Source organism: Oncorhynchus nerka, linkage group LG17 (assembly GCF_034236695.1).
Source record: "Oncorhynchus nerka isolate Pitt River linkage group LG17, Oner_Uvic_2.0, whole genome shotgun sequence".
Lineage (NCBI taxonomy): Eukaryota > Metazoa > Chordata > Actinopteri > Salmoniformes > Salmonidae > Oncorhynchus > Oncorhynchus nerka.
Window position 1 is genome coordinate 14,631,424 of NC_088412.1, and position 20,109 is coordinate 14,651,532.

The window sequence follows — 20,109 nt, forward strand, 5'->3', positions numbered from 1 at the left end:
GGTTGGGGGCGGGGCGTTACCATGGCAATTAGCCGTTCGGTTGGTCTTACTAGGAAGAGGCTGACCAGTGTAAAGTGCATGACATCTGTAAACAGACTCCAGTCTTTTCGAAATTGTCTTCAGGGTTGGATGAATTATAGCAAACGTTAAAAAAATAATAACTGAAAAGGTGTGCACTGTCAAAGTAAGTTCCTGTTTCTTTTAGCTTTTCAATTAAATGTAGTATCATACTATTATCGACAAATTACATTTCAGTAGTTGGAGATCGTGCGTGCTTTATCCACACCCTACTTGTTCAACACTTCAGTACCTAGCTAGATAGTTATTATGCTGCTACCTGTATATCTTACAAATATATCCATAGCTCATTTGAATATTATCAAAAAAGAACCACAATATGAACCTGGTAAAATGAGATGGCTAGATAACAGATGTAACAGAACAAGTGCAACACTATTGACTGCTGCTGCTGATGTGGTCATGATGTTACACCTAAACAGGTTGACGGGGTTCTCTTTCAGGTGTCAAAGCCCAAGAGAACTGGGCTATGTTCAGTTGCTAAACGTTGTTGAACACTGCAGATAGAAATGCAACCAACATGATTTCTTGTTCTACATGTCGGAGAGGCACTTTTGTTCTGCATAAGATATCTGAACGTTCCAAAACGTGTCCTGCTGAACACCCCTTTTATCCCATAGACAAGGGAGTGGCACAGTCACCACGGTTTTAGTCTGGTCGAGGTTACTGTGGGGATTAAGATTAAACTAGTTTAACTTGTCAACACGTTGGTCAATAGTGAGGTGGGGGTTCACTGGTTCCAAAAGCATCGGCCACATTTCCCAGGCCAGTGAGCTTACTGTAAGAGGGTGATGTTTACTGAAGAACAGTGCAGTATAACCCTGTTTCATTTAGGAATTTAATATGCCCTATATATATGAAGAGATCGTTTGGCAACACACAATATCAATGACTTACCTATAGGCTCAAATAGATGCTGTATATCTTGCCATTCTGTCTGTGAAATAGTAGATTAGTGTCAGTTCATTTAACCAACTGTGAAATGTGTCTATTTGACCATTAGCCATTTCTCATAGTTTCTCTAGAAGCAGCTGTTTATGTAGTCAATGATTAACCTCAGCTATGTGATGTTCTCCTCTGTACTCAGATGTTGTGGAGTAAAGCCTTCTGCCACTACACTGTGCTCCTCCTGAGCCTGTGGTTCTGTGTGGAAGCAGTGCCCATCGCTGTGGACAAGACTGAAGTGGAAACCCCAGAGGAGAAACTGGAGGCACCACAGAGTGTGGTGAGTGGAGTGTGGAGTGTGTGTGTTGCAGTACTTACATTGCCTTCGGGAAGTATTCAGACCCCTTGATTTTTCTTCCACATTTTGCTACGTTAAAGCCTTATTCTAACATTAATTCAATGTACACCGTACCCCATAATGACACAGCGGAAACAGGTTTTGAGATTTTTTTCCCACATTTATAATAACAAAACAACAACAAACGTATTTACATAAGTGTTCAGACCCTTGGTCCACCCAATCCTTTACAGACTGAAACCAACAGGTCTGTCCATTCTCTGGTCCACCCAATCCTTTACAGACTGAAACCAACAGGTCTGTCCATTCTCTGGTCCACCCAGTTCTTTACAGACTGAAACCAACAGGTCTGACCATTCTCTGGTCCACCCAGTTCTTTACAGACTGAAACCAACAGGTCTGACCATTCTCTGGTCCACCCAGTTCTTTACAGACTGAAACCAACAGGTCTGACCATTCTCTGGTCCACCCAGTTCTTTACAGACTGAAACCAACAGGTCTGACCATTCTCTGGTCCACCCAGTTCTTTACAGACTGAAACCAACAGGTCTGACCATTCTCTGGTCCACCCAATTCTTTACAGACTGAAACCAACAGGTCTGACCATTCTCTGGTCCACCCAGTTCTTTACAGACTGAAACCAACAGGTCTGACCATTCTCTGGTCCACCCAGTTCTTTACAGACTGAAACCAACAGGTCTGACCATTCTCTGGTCCACCCAGTTCTTTACAGACTGAAACCAACAGGTCTGACCATTCTCTGGTCCACCCAGTTCTTTACAGACTGAAACCAACAGGTCTGACCATTCTCTGGTCCACCCAGTTCTTTACAGACTGAAACCAACAGGTCTGACCCTTCTCTGATCCATCTAATCCTTTACGGACTGAAACCAACACAATATCCATCATTACACCCAGAGCCACACTGTATATAGGAGTGCATTCGGAAAGTATTCAGACGCCTTTTGTTACATTACAGCCTTATTCTAAAATTGATTGAATTATATTTTTTCTTCATCAATCTACACAAAATACCCCATAATGACAAAGTGAAAACAGGTTTTAAAAATGATTGCAAATGATTATTTTTTTAAACCTTATTTACATAAGTATTCAGACCCTCGAAATTGAGCTCAGGTGAATCATGCTTCCATTGATCATCCGTGAGATGTTTCTACAACTTGATTGGAGTCCACCTGTTGTAAATTCAATTGATTGGACATGATTTGGAAAGGCATACACCTGTCTATATAAGGTCCCACAGTTGACAGTGCGTGTCAGAGCAAAAACCGAACCATTAGCTCTGAGACAGGATTGTGTCGAGGCTCAGACCTGCGGAAGTGTACCAAAAATGTCTGCAGCATTGAAGGACCCTAAGAACACAGTGGTCTCCATCATTCTTAAATGGAAGAAGTTTGGAACCACCTAGACCCTTCCTACAGCTGGCCACCTGGACAAACTGAGCAATCGGGGGAGAAGGGCCTTGGTCAGGGTGGTGACCAAGAAACTGTTGGTCACTTTGATAGAGTTCTAGAGTTCCTCTGTGGAGATGAGAGAATCTTCCAGAAGGACAATCATCTTTGCAGCACTCCACCAATCAGGCCTTTCTGGTAGAGTGGCCAGACGAAAGCCAATCCTCTGTAAAGGCACATGACAGCCCGCTTGGAGTTTGCCAAAAGGCACCTAAAGACTGACCATGAGAAATAACATTCTCTAATCTGATGAAACCAAGATTGAACTCTTTGGCCTGAATGCCAAGTGTCACGTCTGTAGGAAACCTGGCACCATCCCTACGGTGAAGCATGGTGGTGGCAGCATCATGCTGTGTGGGTGTTTTTCAGCGGCAGGGACTGGGGAGCCTAGTCAGGATTGAGGGGAAAGATGAACGGAGCAGAGTGCAGAGAGATCCTTGATGAAAACCTGCTCCAGAGCGCTCAGGACCTCAGATTGGGGCTAAGGTTCACCTTCCAACAGGACAACGGCCCTTAGCACGCAGCCAAGACAACACAGGAGTGGCTTCGGGACAAGTCTCTGAATGTCCTTGAGTGGCCCGGACTTAAACCCGATCGAACATCTCTGGAAAGACCTGAAAATAACTGTGCAGCAACGCTCCCCATCCAATCTGACAGAGCTTGAGAGGATCCGCAGAGAAGAATGGGAGAAACTCCCAAAATACTGGTTTGTCAAAGGTGCCTCAACAAAGCACTGAGTAAAGGTTGTACCTACTTAAGTAAATGTGATATTTCCGTTTTCTTATTTTTTTTGTTGCAAAAATTGCTAGAAACTTGTTTTTGCGTTGTCGTTATGGTGCATTGTGTGTAGATCGAGATTAAACATTTTTGTGAAGTTCATCATAATTTATTACAGCTGTGTCATTGCATGACTCCAAGTTTACTTCGATAGGATGGTTATTATATTAATATTTGTGCATAAAGGCATTCCCACCGACATTTGTCGCATACTACATTTTACAGACACAAAAAGATCCCACCATGTCGAACGAACAAATCATCTGTCGGCATTTATAAAATTGTACCGAAACTACCTGTTTCCGTCACAGCTGTCGTGATTTGTTTTTGTACGCACTTGGAGCATGAATAATGAGTCAGAAAGAGGAAAGGCTCTTAAAGAAATACACCACTGCAGAAAATGGAAGGAGGTCTAGACATATCATAGACCACATGTGAATCCAATGTAAACCTCTCCCCTTTCCACCTACATACTACAATGTGGATTTAGATTTTTTATTATTATTTTTTTTCAGGACACTGGGCTTCACTATGACCGCTACCTCAGGGAAGTCATTGATTTCCTGGAGAAGGACCAGCATTTCAGAGAGAAGCTCCACAATACAGACATGGAGGACATTAAGGTACCCCATTAGCTATAGCATTTGCAGGGCTGTGTTCATTAGACACCAAATATATTTTTAAAAACGTACTGAAACAGAGATGGGCTACCTGTACTCGTCCAATAAGAAATGCTCATTTTATTTTCCCGTTGCAAAACATTTTCAGCTGTTGTTCGTTCCATGCCCTAATGAACACGATCCAGCTGGCCTGGTAGGTTTCCTTTGATTGTTATTGGCCCTCAAATCTCTGGCTGCTTTTGTTTCTGAACAGCAAGGCAAGCTGGCCAAAGAGCTGGACTTTGTCGGCCATCAAGTGAGGACCAAACTGGACGAGCTGAAGAGGCAGGAGGTGAACAGGCTAAGGACGCTCATCAAAGCCAAACAAGACGCTGAGGGAGGGCATGGTGCGCTGGTGTATCTGTTATTCAAATATGTCATTTCCTGTCTAAATGGCTGCCATCCTATGAGCAGAAATGTTTGTCCAGTTGACAGGACATGATGCAGTGCACCACCAACATCCTAAGATTGATATAGTGTGTCACATAGGAAAGTGGAAGTGCCTTGAGGCTATTGTGCAAGTAAATAGGAAAGTCACATGTTGTGAAATGTCTATATTGACACATTTGGGAAGAGGGGTTGAGGTTCTACTACCGAGCATGGTCTTGCACTCAACCAAGACCGTGCTTACATTGGAACTGCCAGAAATACTTGGCTGTGGTCACTGCCAAAGCTAACGTGCAGTTGTGTCGGCCCTCAAAAAACTCTCAACTGCCTGTGAAATGTTAGCACATTCTTTTAGCGTTGCACTACAAAGGGCCACAATGTCAGTAACTGCTTGGTGTCATCAGTCAACATGGTGTGACTAGTTAATTATTAAGAGGGGATTTTAATATGGAACATTTCAGAGTAAAGGTCACTATCATTAATTACAAGGATTTGAATTGTGGATAAACGTCAGCTGTAACTACACAATTACCTCATCATATACAGCCTCCATTTTGTCAGCAGTTTTCAGCAAGGGACTTGTAACCACTTAACTCTTATAGTATTAGTTTCCCTCCTAATTAGAGCCTTCTCTCCTCTTTCCCCTCAGAAATGAACCACAAGGCACTGCTCAAGCAGTTTGAGTACATGAACCACATGAACCCACACACCTTTGAAGTGGAGGACCTGGATAAGCTTATTCAATCGGTAGGGATGTTGTCCATGCGCACTACACCAGGGATCATCAACTAGATTCAGCCTCGGGACAATTGTTTTTCTTGAGTGGATGGTCGAAGGACCGGAACATAATTACATATAATTTGTAGACTGCAAATTGACCGCAAGAAGCCCAAACATATATAATATTTGACTAAAACATAATAATTTCAAACCTTGCTTACAGTTGTATACAATCATGTCTCTATATTATGCGTGTGAATACTTGGGAACAGATTTCCCAAATGAAAATCCCTTGGAGCTGATTTTGCCAGTTGGGAAACCTTGCACTACACCATGATACAATGATTTAAAATGGCCGCACAACGGTTCTTAAAACCACCGTGCTCAGAACTTGTGGTGCATGTACCAAAATTAAACTAGGTTCAATACTGAAAAATTGTTTTAAAAGTTCACACACTGACAATGGCCTTTACAACCAAAATGTTTGCTCTGCACTTGTCTCTTGAGTGAATAACAACTCTCTGGTGAACGAGGACATCCATTTTGAGCCAACAGTCCAAAGGGGTTGTAGCCTTAAAGCTAACTTGCTGTGTTTGAATAGAGGCTGTATTGGAAAGTTCACCCTAACCATGCACACCACGTACATGTGCTACATCTGGTGAAAAAAAAAAAACGTTTAGAGGACCATCATTTGCACTTAAAACTAATCATCAGGAACATGTCTTTCTCACTCTCTTCTCTAATGGTCTCGTTCCCCAGTTGTTATTGGTCTCTGACACTGAACAGTGGGCTTGTATAGTATTTATTTACATTCCAGATTATAATGGGAATTTTCAGGTGAACAAAAAGGAGAGCAGTCATTGAGGAAGTCAATCCAGTTTAATACAATAATTCAGGGAGACTCCTCCAGAACATAAGCATAGAACACGGTCCTCTGAGAAGGCACCTATATTAATCAGACCGTACCAAATATTCTGTAAACATCAGCCCGAGAGACTTGTACAAAGTCGCAGCATCAGCGACCACAGGATCACACTGTGTCACAGAGATATTTTCAGTGTACTTTCTGCAGCTCTGGCATCAATCACTATCAAACATTAAACACTGACACACATTTGATACAGGCAGTTAAAACAGGTCAAAGGTAAGAACATGCATACATATAGTTACAACAGATAATTGTAGACTCACAAGTGAAAACGACCTAATTAAATAGGTACTTAAATGTACATGGTTAAGTCCTGTTTCCCTCCCCAAGAGAATGTATCTGTATGCGTCTCCCCGAACATAAAATCATGTTTATTACATAGGAGGCTGCGGAGGGGAGAACGACTCTGACTAATGTCTGGAATGGAGTAAATGGAATGAAACCATAGAAACCATGTGTTTGAGTTCAATACCATTCCATTTGTTCCGTTCTAACCGTTACTATGAGCCCGTCCTCCCCAATTAGGGTGCCGGCCGGTTATGATTTATTACATATCAATCCAGATCCCAGTAAATCAAATACTGGAAAATAATTAATCAAATAATTTCTCATTACACAGATCTATCAAAATGTTCACTTACCTGGTCAAATTAGGGTTGCTATAGGAAGAATAAGAATCGAATAAGAATGCTTTATTTTTTCTGGTTGATATATATATATAGGCTACTAATGACTTGGAGAACTATGACCAGAAGCGTCACGAGGAGTTTAAGAGGTACGAGATGATGAAGGAGCACGAGAGGAAGGAGCACTTGAAGAACCTCGACGAGGAGCATCGCAAAGACGAGGAGCAGCACTATGAAGAGCTGAGGAAGAAACACGCAGACCATCCTAAAATCAACCACCCTGTAAGACGTTTGCCTTGATACTGTAACTAAACCCCAAATCCACCACCCTGTGAGGCATTTACCTTGATAATCAACCCCCCCAAGACATTTCAGTCACATTAAACCCCAAATTCACTAGCCTGGTCTCAGATCTTTTTGTGCTGTAGACCTGTAGCCAACCATAAGAGTTGGCTTCACAGCACAAACCTATCTGGGACCAGGCTACAAATTGTGTGTGTGTGTAGGGCAGTCAGGACCAGCTGAAAGAGGTCTGGAAGGAGTCAGATGGTTTGGACCCAAATGACTTTGACCCCAAGACCTTCTTCAAACTCCATGGTAAGTTCACACCAGAAGCTATTCACAGCTTGAAAACACAGAACAAAAGTCTAATACAATAATATTGTCTCACATTCTCAAATTACACACCAACCACAATGAACCCTATTGAGAAATTATGTCTTGCAGACACCAATGGAGACAGCTACATTGATGAGCAGGAGCTTGAAGCCCTGTTCACTAAAGAGGTGTGTGTGTGTGTGTGTGTGTGTGTGTGTGTGTGTGTGTGTGTGTGGCTGGAGCAGGCCTAGTTTTGAAATATGTGTGTTGTGTTTTGTAGCTGGAGAAGATGTACAGACCCAATCTAGATGAGGATGACATGACAGAGATGGAGGAGGAGAGACTGCGCATGAGGGAACACGTCATGAATGAGGTGAGCTGATACGAGGGGTGGGGTATGATGGGGTCACTGAGTCATTCACACAGCCAACAGTTTTCCGGATTTTACCCCACTGCTTCTTCAGTCAACCTACTTGCTGACATTGACTTCCTTTCGTCTGTACTCAGGTAGACACCAACAAGGACAGACTGGTCTCCCTGGAGGAGTTCCTGATGTCCACAAACAAGAAAGAGTTCTTCGAGCCAGACAGCTGGGAGGTAAGAGACAGGCCGCCACCACCTGCTGCCACCTGAGGTGGTCAAGAGTACAGACATGTTGTTGATCCTAACTCTGAGCGGCTATGCAGTAATGGAGCTTCTACCCTCTCCTCTCGTCTCCTCCTCAGACTCTGGAGCAGGCTCCCGCGTACACCGACGAGGAGATGAAGTTGTTTGAGGAGCAGCTGGCCCAGGAGGAGAGCAACCTCAACCAGAAGAACTCAGATCTGCAGAAACAGAAGGAGGAGCTGGAGAGGCAGCAGGAGAAGCTTAATGCCCAGAAAGCTGAGCTGCAGCAGGTAACATAAAACAGAAGCACATAGCAATGTTATCATTTACAAAATGTTAGCATAAACAGCTAACAATCCATTAACAACTAATGTACCTTTTTGACACAAAATGCATCTGCAGCACACAGCAGCAAAGCTTTGACACAGTAGAATCAAGTACCTTCAGTATTAGAGGGGTAACCAACTTAATAAATAAGTGACTTGTAATTTGACTGTTTATTGTGTGACATTGGCTCACCCTCAACAAAAGAGAGCTGTTTCATCTACAATTTTGTTAATTGTAAAAAACTTTTAAACTGGGTCATCACTCTCCCATGTTGTTGGTGGATAACTTCTTCTCTTGTCTGTCTTCTCCTCAGGCTGTGGAACACATGCAGATAATAAAATTGGAAAAAGCAAACGCCGCCATTGAGGTTAAAGGTTAGTTCAAGTTGCCTTCAGTTATAATATCCTCTTTCATAGACTGGTATTACCATCATTAATAATAACTATTGGTCGAATCCTAACTTCCACTTAAGTAGTCATGCATTGATGTCAATGGGAGACCAAGTCAACAATTGACTGAAGAGGAAGTTAGGATTTGACCCTATCTGTTTCAAACACGGGGATGATGTGTTAACTTGTCTTTAGATGGTGGCGCTACAGTAGCAGTGTCCCCTGGAGGTCAAGCATTGCCAGTACTACCAGGAGACAGCCTACCTCTACCCCCCGGTCACCAACAACACTTACCTGCACACTCTTAGCAGGCCCGGAAGCTTTTTCTGTGTGTGGATCTGTGTGTTTGCGTGTGTGTATATATAAATCTCGCAGTGAATCAGTTTTAGTCTGTTTTAATGTGTTGTCAGACCTCCGGATTTCCCAACACACACCCGAATGCACACATACAGTCCAACAATTTCCAGACACTAGCTGATCCAATTAGAATGTAGCATTCTGTAGCTGACAGGAGCAGCCAGCACAACCGACAAGACTTGAAAGAATCTGAACCAGACATTCTGTGGACAATCCACTCTTCGTTATTAGTTCATAATAACCTATTGACAACCACTGCACAGTTCTAGATGGGGATGTGCTTTGGGAGAAGTGGGAAGAGTTTTTGTTCCTGAATATTAGCAGAATATGTGCAGTTTCGTTTTCTACCTAGTTAGGTAGGCTACCCAGTGGCATCGCTTCTTTGGAGAAACATGTTTAAAATACATTTGGTTGAATAGTTTACAGAGGTGGGAAAATAAAGGTCAAATGAATTCCTATTTTGACATGCTGCTTGATAGTATGTCAACCTCAATAAGTTCAAATTTACCTTGATAATAAATAGCCTTGCCGATTCATTCCTGACATTAATAATTGCCCATACACAGATAGACTCCTATTGGCTTCACATCAATGGCAATGAAGGCATAAATACAGTGCCTTGCGAAAGTATTCGGCCCCCTTGAACTTTGCGACCTTTTGCCACATTTCAGGCTTCAAACATAAAGATATAAAACTGTATTTTTTTGTGAAGAATCAACAAGTGGGACACAATCATGAAGTGGAACGACATTTATTGGATATTTCAAACTTTTTTTAACAAATCAAAAACTGAAAAATTGGGCGTGCAAAATTATTCAGCCCCCTTAAGTTAATACTTTGTAGCGCCACCTTTTGCTGCGATTACAGCTGTAAGTCGCTTGGGGTATGTCTCTATCAGTTTTGCACATCGAGAGACTGAAATTTTTTCCCATTCCTCCTTGCAAAACAGCTCGAGCTCAGTGAGGTTGGATGGAGAGCATTTGTGTTATTGTTTTACCATCGAGGACCACTTTGGAAACAAGCGTTTTAATTAATACTTTCAAGTGATATCCTCTCGGTCCACATTGTACATGTTGTTGTATATGTCTGTTACCCAAAATTAATTAAATTCAATGGATATTCTTCTATACGTAATAACATGGATATTCTACTATACTTAACACCATGTATATTCTCTATACTAAATACCACGGATATACTTAATACCATGTATAAATGTGGCAAAAGGTCGCAAAGTTCAAGGGGGGCGAATACTTTCGCAAGGCACTGTAGTTATTTTCAGTATTACATTCGTTTTAATTGCATTTTGTTAATTAAGAAACTATTATTGTACTGTAATTCAATATTGGCCACCTTTTTTTAACCTGCCATAAACTGCCATTCTTCCTCTTTGAACAAAGAGGATGTGGACTGTGAATGTTATTTATTCCATTGTGGTTGATACTGACAATAGTAGTATTGGTATTTCATTTATCTTAGTGGTGACTGTCTGTTTACTGTATTTGTGTGTGAGTGCTTGTCTTTGTGCTTTGTGTGAGAGTAAGTATGATGATCACAGATTAGGAACAAAATCCATGGATTTGTGGGGTAATACCATGGGTATTCAACATTAATACCACAGATCTATACTTCTATACTTAATACCATGCGTATTCTACTATACTTAATACCAGTGGTGTAAAGTACTTATGTTTAAATACTTTAAAGTACTACTTAAGTAGTTTTTTTTGGTATCTTTACTCTACTTTTTTATTTTTTTTTACAAGTTTTACTTCACTACATTCCTAAAGAAAATAATGTACTTTCTACTCCATACATTTTTCCTGACACCCAAAAGTACTCATTACATTTTGAATGCTTAGCAGGACAGGAACATGATCAAATTCACACACTTATCAAGAGAACATCCCTGGTCATCCCTACTGCCCGATCTGGCGGACTCACTAAACACAAATGCTTCATTTGTAAATTGTATCTGAGTGTTGGCGCGTGCCCCTGGCTATCCGTAAATTTAAAAAAATGTAAAAAGTAAAACGTGCTGTCTGGTTTGCTTAATAAGGAATTTGAAATTATTTATACTTTTACTTTTGATGCTTAAGTACATTTGATCAATTGCATTTACTTTTGATGCTTAAGTATGTTTAAAAACAAATACTTGGGGACTTTAACTTTTACTTGAGTCATTTTCTATTAATATATCTTTACTTTTACTGAAGTATTACAATTGGGTACGTTTTCCACCACTGCTTAATATCATGGTTCCGTTCCACAGGAAGAGCAGTAAAACAAATATAGGAAACTACAGGCCTGTGACCATCCTCAGCACCTTATCCAAAGTTGTTGAGAGATTAGTTTTTAATCATCTTGAGGGATACCTTCTCAAGCACAAACTTCTTTATGAACTCCAATCTGGCTTTAGAACAGTTTATCCACCTTTTTGACCACATCTAGCAGGAAAGTGAGAAGGGGAACTACAGGTATGGTCATGTTAGAATTGCAGTAAGCTTTTGATACTGTGGACCATAATATTCTTCTAATGAAACTGAAATGCATGCGTCTAAATGATGTGGCAGTGAATTGGTTTAGGTCTTCTCTGACCAACAGAACACAAGAATGTAATGTTGGTGATATTCTGTCAGAGGCCAAATAAATATCCTGTGGAGTACCGCAGGGATCCATTTTAGGGCCTCTCATTTCTTATATACGTTAATGATATGCCAGATACAGTAAATTGAAAACTCCTGCTTTATGCTGACGACTCAGCCATACTGGTATCAGGGAAGGATATAATTTACATAGAGGAGACCATCAGGAAGGAATTGCATTTTGTTAGAGATTGGTTGACTGACGACAAATTGTCGTGACATTTGGGAAAAACTGAATTGATTTTGTTTGGAACAAAACTTAGATTGCTTAGGGCTGACAAGATAAAGGTAAACTGTGCAGGCAAGGAGATTGAATCTAAAACAAGTGTGACTTATCTTGGTGTGTCCCTAGATCAATCCATTTCTGGAGACCTGATTGCTGCTAAAATGGTGAACACATTTTAATTGTTATATGGGTAACACCAGATATTTTAACATCAAAGTCTTAAAAACTGCTTGTCTCAACCTTCATTCAGTGTCATTTTGATTATGCTGTTCTGCTTGGTATAGTGGGCTATCAAAAAAGCTGAAAAAGAGAATGCAGGTTATGCAAAATAATGTTATCGGGTATATGCTAAATGTCCCCCCTAGGACCCGCATAGGGGTACAGGAGTTCTGGGAGGTGGGCTTGTTGCCTTTGGAGTCCAGAGTGGACCAACTTAACCTTAATCATATGTTTGACATCTTAAATGACCGGGCCCCAGGTTATATGAAAAAAACCCACATTTATATGGTCAATAACCGACACAGTTACAATACCAGAGTTAGTGTTATGTCTTGTAAAATTGTCTAAGTAAGAGAAACCCCTCCACTGCCCCTTGTGCCCCCTACTGCTGGTCAGGTGTATTTATTTGAATGATAGGTATGAAAATATTGTTTTAATGTGATTTTTAAAGTTAGGGGAAAATGCATTGAGTAGTGCCACTTTTTAGCATGTCAGTATAAATGTATGTATTTATGGTTGCTCGTCATTTTGTCTTGCCTTTTCATCATTCTATGTGTTATTGTTTTACCATCGAGGACCACTTTGGAAACAAGTGTTTTAATTCATACTTTCAAGTGATATCCTCTCGGTCCACATTGTACATTTTGTTGTATATGTCTGTTACCCAAAATTAATTAAATTCAATGGATATTCTACTATACGTAATACCATGGATATTCTACTATACGTAATACCATGGATATTCTACTATACGTAATACCATGGACATTCTACTATACGTAATACCATGGATATTCTACTATACGTAATACCATGGATATTCTACTATACTTAACACCATGTATATTCTCTATACTAAATACTACGGATATACTTAATACCATGCATATTCTACTGTACATAATACAATGGATATTGTACTATGCTTAATACCATGTATATTCTACTATACTTAATACCATGGATATACTTAATACCATGCATATTCTTCTATACCTAATACCATGGATATTCTACTGTACTTAATACAATGGATATTCTACTATACTTAATACCATGGATATACTTAATACCATGCATATTCTTCTATACTTAATACCATGGACTTACTTAATATCATGGATATTCTTCTATACTTAATACCATGGACTTACTTAATATCATGGATATTCTTCTATACTTAATACCATGGACTTACTTAATATCATGGATATTCTTCTATACTTAATACCATGGATATTTTCTACTATACCACATACCGTGGATATTCTTCTACATTATTCCTAGATGCATGTCTGACTACAGTAGCTTCTGTCCACAGGACTGACCATTCTCTGATCCATCCAATCCTTTACGGACTGAAACCAACACAATATCCATCATTACACCCAGAGCCACACTGTATATAGGAGTGCCTTCGGAAAGTATTCAGACACCTTAACGTTTTCCACATTTTGTTACATTACAGCCTTATTCTAAAATTGATTAAATTATATTTTTTCTTTATCAATCTACACAAAATACCCCATAATGACAAAGTGAAAACATGTTTAAGAAATGAAGTATTCAGACCCTTTTGCTATAAGACTCGAAATTGAGTTCAGGTGAATCCTGTTTCCATTGATCATCCTTGAGATGTTTCTACAACTTGATTGGAGTCCACCTGTGGTAAATTCAATTGATTGGACATGATTTGGAAAGGCACACACCTGTCTATATAAGGTCCCACAGTTGACAGTGCATGTCAGAGCAAAAACCAAGCTAAGAGGTCGAAGAAATTGTCCGTAGAGGTCAGAGACAGGATTGTGTTGAGGCACAGATCTGGGGAAAGTGTACCAAAAATATTCTGCAGCATTGAAGGTCCCCAAGAACACAGTGGCCTCCATCATTCTTAAATCGGAAAAAGTTTATAACCAACAAGACCTTTCCTAGAGCTGGCTGCCCGGCCGAACTGAGCAATCAGGGGAGAAGGGCCTTGGTCAGAAAGGTGACTAAGAACCCGATGGTCACTCTGACAGAGCTCCAGAGTTACTCTGTGGAGATGGTTGTCCTTCTGGAAGGTTCTCACATCTCTGCAGTACTCCACCAATCAGGCATTTATGGTAGAGTGGCCAGAGTGGATTTTGCCATTAGGCACCTAAAGGACTCTCAGAACATGAGAAACAAGATTCTCTAGTCTGATGAAACCAACATTGAACTCTTTGACCTGAATGCCAAGGGTCATGTCTGGAGGAAACCAGGTACCGCTCATCACCTGGCCAATACCATCCCTATGGTGAAGCATGGTGGTGGCAGCATCATGCTGTGGGGATTATTTGCAGCGGCAGGGACTGGAGACTAGTCAGGGTCAAGTGAAAGATGAACCGAGCAAAGTGCAGAGAGATCCTAAGCACACAGCCAAGACAACACAGGAGTGGCTTCTGGACAAGTCCTTGAATGTCCTTGAGTGGCACAGCCAGAGCCCGGACTTGAACCCGATCCAACATCTCTGGAGAGACCTGAAAATGAATGTCAATGAAGCAGATGTCAATGAAAGTCAGATGAAGCAGATGCTAAGCTACAGGACTGTTTTGCTAGCACAGACTGGAATATGTTCCATGATTCTTCTGATGGCATTGAGTACACCACGTCAGTCACTGGCTTCATCAATAAGTGCACTGATGATGTCGTCCCCACAGTGACTGTACGTACATACATTTAAGTCATTTAGCAGACGCTCTTATCCAGAGCGACTTACAAATTGGTGCATTCACCTTATGACATCCAGTGGAACAGTAGTGCATCTAAATCTTTTAAGGGGGGGTGAGAGGGATTACTTTATCCTATCCTAGGTATTCCTTAAAGAGGTGGGGTTTCAGGTGTCTCCGGAAGGTGGTGATTGACTCCGCTGTCCTGGCGTCGTGAGGGAGTTTGTTCCACCATTGGGGGGCCAGAGCAGCGAACAGTTTTGACTGGGCTGAGCGGGAACTGTACTTCCTCAGTGGTAGGGAGGCGAGCAGGCCAGAGGTGGATGAACGCAGTGCCCTTGTTTGGGTGTAGGGCCTGATCAGAGCCTGGAGGTACTGAGGTGCCGTTCCCCTCACAGCTCCGTAGGCAAGCACCATGGTCTTGTAGCGGATGCGAGCTTCAACTGGAAGCCAGTGGAGAGAGCGGAGGAGCGGGGTGACGTGAGAGAACTTGGGAAGGTTGAACACCAGACGGGCTGCGGCGTTCTGGATGAGTTGTAGGGGTTTAATGGCACAGGCAGGGAGCCCAGCCAACAGCGAGTTGCAGTAATCCAGACGGGAGATGACAAGTGCCTGGATTAGGACCTGCGCCGCTTCCTGTGTGAGGCAGGGTCGTACTCTGCGGATGTTGTAGAGCATGAACCTACAGGAACGGGCCACCGCCTTGATGTTAGTTGAGAACGACAGGGTGTTGTCCAGGATCACGCCAAGGTTCTTAGCGCTCTGGGAGGAGGACACAATGGAGTTGTCAACCGTGATGGCGAGATCATGGAACGGGCAGTCCTTCCCCGGGAGGAAGAGCAGCTCCGTCTTGCCGAGGTTCAGCTTGAGGTGGTGATCCGTCATCCACACTGATATGTCTGCCAGACATGCAGAGATGCGATTCGCCACCTGGTCATCAGAAGGGGGAAAGGAGAAGATTAATTGTGTGTCGTCTGCATAGCAATGATAGGAGAGACCATGTGAGGTTATGACAGAGCCAAGTGACTTGGTGTATAGCGAGAATAGGAGAGGGCCTAGAACAGAGCCCTGGGGGACGCCAGTGGTGAGAGCGCGTGGTGAGGAGACAGATTCTCGCCACGCCACCTGGTAGGAGCGACCTGTCAGGTACATACCCCAACCAGAAGCCATGGGTTGCAGGCAATATCCGCACTGAGCTAAAGGGTAGAGCTTCCACTTTTAAGGAGCGGGACTCTAACCCAGATGCTCATAAGAAATCCCGCTATGCCCCTGACGAACCATCAAACAGGCAAGGCATCAATACAGGACAAAGGTCGAATCGTGCAACAATTTAGCTCGTTGGATGTGGCAGGGCTTGTAAACTAATTACAGACTACAAAGGGAAGCACAGCCAAGAGCTGCCCAGTGACACGAGCCTATCAGACGAGCTAAATTATTTCTAATCTCGCTTCAAGGCAAGTAACACTGAAACATGCATGAGAACACCAGCTGTTCCGGATGACTGTGATCACGCTCTTCACAGCTGATGTAAGACGTTTAAACAGGTCAACATTCACATGGCCGCAGGGCCAGACGGATTACCAGGACGTGTACTCCTAGCATGCGCCGACCAACTGGCAAGTGTCTTCACTAACATTTTCAACCTCTCCCTGTCTGAGTCTGTAATACCAACATGTTTCAAGCAGATCACCATAGTCCCTGTTCCCAAGAACACTAAGGTAACCTGCCTAAATGACTACCGACCTGTAGCATTCACGTCTGTAGCCATAAAGGGGTGCGTCACCTGAGTGGGTTGATTCACTGATGTGGTCATCCTGTCTGGGTTGGCGCCCCCCCTTGGGTTGTGCCATGGCGGAGATCTTTGTGGGCTATACTCGGCCTTGTCTCAGGATGGTAAGTTGGTGTTTGAAGATATCCCTAGTGGTGTGGGGGCTGTGCTTTGGTAGAGTGGGTGGGGTTATATCCTTCCTGTTTGGCCCTGTCCGGGGGTGTCCTCGGATGGGGCCACAGTGTCTCCTGACCCCTCCTGTCTCAGCCTCCAGTATTTATGCTGCAGTAGTTTATGTGTCGGGGGGCTAGGGTCAGTTTGTTATATCTGGTGTACCTCTCCTGTCCTATTCGGTGTCCTGTGTGAATCTAACTGTGCGTTCTCGAATTCTCTCTTTCTCTCTCTCTCTCTCGGAGGACCTGAGCCCTAGGACCATGCCCCAGGACTACCTGACATGATGACTCCTTGCTGTCCCCAGTCCACTTGACCGTGCTGCTGCTCCAGTTTCAACTGTTCTGCCTTATTATTATACGACCATGCTGGTCATTTATGAACATTTGAACATCTTGGCCATGTTCTGTTATAATCTCCACCTGGCACAGCCAGAAGAGGACTGGCCACCCCACATAGCCTGGTTCCTCTCTAGGTTTCTTCCTAGGTTTTGGCCTTTCTAGGGAGTTTTTCCTAGCCACCGTGCTTCTACACCTGCATTGCTTGCTGTTTGGGGTTTTAGGCTGGGTTTCTGTACAGCACTTTGAGATATCAGCTGATGTACGAAGGGCTATATAAATACATTTGATTTGATTTGATGAAAGTGCTTTGAAAGGCTGGTCATGGCTCACATCAACACCATTATCAAAACTTATTCTCCGTCAGGAGACTGAAAAGATTTGGCATGGGTCCTCAGATCCTCAAAAGTTCTACAGCTTCACCATCAAGAGCATCCTGGACAGGAAAAGGACAGTTATTAACAAATATATAGGTCCATTATAATTTCTACATATTACTTTCGATCTGGTTTTCGATGTTCAATTAGAAATTGTGGTTTGGTACCTGACTCAAAGATAAGACACTGCTGTGCTCCACAACTAAGGCTGCATAACCAGCGTAACAGATACATCTCTTTGTATGGCTCTGGGACACATCTACAGTGCATTCAGAAAGTATTCAGACCCTTGACTTTTTCCACATTGTGTTACGTTACAGATTTATTTTAAAATGGATGAAATCGTTTTTTTTCTTCAATCTACACACAATACCCCATTATGACAAAGCAAAAACAGGTTTTACTTTTTAAGTCTCTGGTTTTGAATCTGAATATAGATATCTGAATGCATCTGTGAAGTTGAATATATGAAACTTTGATAAACTTGAATAGTTGCTTGTAAAGTTGATACACAGACAGTGAATGCAATATCTACCATACAGAATATATAAATATTAAATTACATTGAAATTGAATTTTAAAACTGAATGAAATATTAATTCAATTCAGTTTCAAATCATGAAATACAAGTTCAAATGATGAATTCTATGATTCAATTTGTGCATTACAAATTCTAAAATATGAAATTCAAATTCAATATCCTAATGCAAAATTATAGAATTCAAATACAATTTCTGTTGAATATGCTTTGGTATTTTTCAGCTTCTTTTCTCTCCCTGTTTCTTCGTCTTACTTTGGCCATTAAAACCACTGTGTTCATATTAACCACACGGCTGCAAAGTGAGCAGAATTGGATTCAACTCTCAAAGCCTCCTGCACTATTTCATCCTAATGAAAACGTTGGTCCACTACCCCCACAATAGCCGTTTTGATAACAGGTTTCAAACCTGCCATCAAAGCAGACGTACACATTCTATCAACGTACTCACATGTACCTAGTCTTTTTTCCCCCCTGAGTACATCTATTATTTTTGGTTTTATATTTCTGTTTATAGAACGCTGCTTGTCGATCCACATCAACACGCATTGCGTATTTAGCTTTAGATTCTTTTCTTTCATGTCATTGTGACAACTCACAATAGCATCTCGGAATTCTTTATTAGATTTGATTTTTCTGTCAGCAGCGAAATGCTGATCAATTTTATCCAGTTTGCTCCAATTTTTTTAAATTCAAGCCAAATTGGTAGAATGCTTCTTCTTTCAGCACATCTATGGCTTTACTGTATTTCCTCTTCTCTTCTCCCTTTTACGGGAGTTTCAGAAACCACGGATGCCATCTCAATGGTGTCTACTTCTGCACCTCTCTCGACGCTGTCCAGGGCATTTAGATTTCCTAATTCATGGCTCTAATACAAGCCCTCTATCAACTACTTTCCAAAATAGTGATACCCACTTCCCCGGAGAATAGCTATGGTATTTGTGCCTATTAATTGGTCACGGCACCTGATACCTTGTATTCGAGCCAATAATGAAGTATCTGCCAATTTACTCATGGAGAATACAGGTGACCTAATGTCTTATACCAGTGTCATGCTGACACACGTAACCACACTTATTCACAGTTCACAAACTCTCTCCTTATTGCTACTGCTAATACACACAAATCATGTTCAAACAACTTTAGAATATATTTTAGCTTTCCTAACCATGAATGTGTCTCTCCTCCAGAACTTATAGGTAAACCTTCTTATCACCATCCACATTCCCTCCTGTTGTCCTTCTCCATGGACTACCTCCTCTACAACCTACCATACTAGTACACAAGCATAACAATTTATCCATGCACACCCACTCTACGGCCTTACAGCCACCGCGGCTGGACCTTTCACCCCCCCCCTTTAAGGAGTCTAGTAGGGAACCAACCCCACTCCGGATTTACCCCTTAAGACTTATCCTCTGTAGGTACCAGGCTGCTCTGACTTACCTTCCGGGACGTACTCTGTTCTTTATGTTACTTGCAGGAACCCACCCAATCAGGATTTACCCCCTTGGACTTACCCTCTGCAGGGACTACCCTGCTCAGGCCCCCTAGGGGCCCCAATCCCTAGGTCTACCGGTAGTATTTACAGTGGGCCTACTGAATAAACTCAGGATTTACCCCCTTGAACTTACCCTCTGCAGGGACTACCCTGCTCAGGCCCCCTAGGGGCCCCAATCCCTAGGTCTACCGGTAGTATTTACAGTGGGCCTACTGAATAAACTCAGGATTTACCCCCTTGGACTTACCCTCTGCAGGGACTACCCTGCTCAGGCCCCCTAGGGGCCCCAATCCCTAGGTCTACCGGTAGTATTTACAGTGGGCCTACTGAATAAAGTCAGGATTTACCCCCTTGGACTTACCCTCTGCAGGGACTACCCTGCCCCCTCCTCAGGCCCCCTACTGAATAAAGGGCCCCCAATCCCTAGGTCTCAATCCCTAGGTCTACCGGTAGTATTTACAGTGGGCCTACTG

The 20,109-nt window shown here is 42.3% G+C and overlaps 1 protein-coding gene across 1 annotated transcript; it reads left to right on the forward strand.

Moving 5' to 3' along the window:
• Positions 1 to 52: 52 nt before the first annotated feature.
• On the forward strand, positions 53 to 10,588 carry nucb2b (nucleobindin 2b). The gene is made up of 13 exons (XM_029685767.2): positions 53 to 184; positions 1,166 to 1,303; positions 4,086 to 4,193; positions 4,444 to 4,576; positions 5,266 to 5,363; positions 6,987 to 7,172; positions 7,397 to 7,487; positions 7,617 to 7,675; positions 7,768 to 7,860; positions 7,995 to 8,084; positions 8,213 to 8,383; positions 8,734 to 8,794; positions 9,005 to 10,588. Exons 2-13 carry the CDS (start codon positions 1,166 to 1,168, stop codon positions 9,115 to 9,117), a joined length of 1,341 nt encoding a protein of 446 aa, XP_029541627.1. The 5' UTR covers positions 53 to 184; the 3' UTR covers positions 9,118 to 10,588.
• The last annotated feature ends 9,521 nt before the right edge of the window (positions 10,589 to 20,109 follow it).

What these genes read in the sequence shown, in the direction of transcription:
- nucb2b (XM_029685767.2), top strand. Translation starts at nt 1,166, where the DNA reads ATGTTGTGGAGTAAAGCCTTCTGCCACTACACTGTGCTCCTCCTGAGC. An exon ending in TGGAGGCACCACAGAGTGTG is followed by an intron (nt 1,304 to 4,085) that starts GTGAGTGGAGTG and finishes ATTTTTTTTCAG; the next exon opens with GACACTGGGCTTCACTATGA. An exon ending in CAGACATGGAGGACATTAAG is followed by an intron (nt 4,194 to 4,443) that starts GTACCCCATTAG and finishes GTTTCTGAACAG; the next exon opens with CAAGGCAAGCTGGCCAAAGA.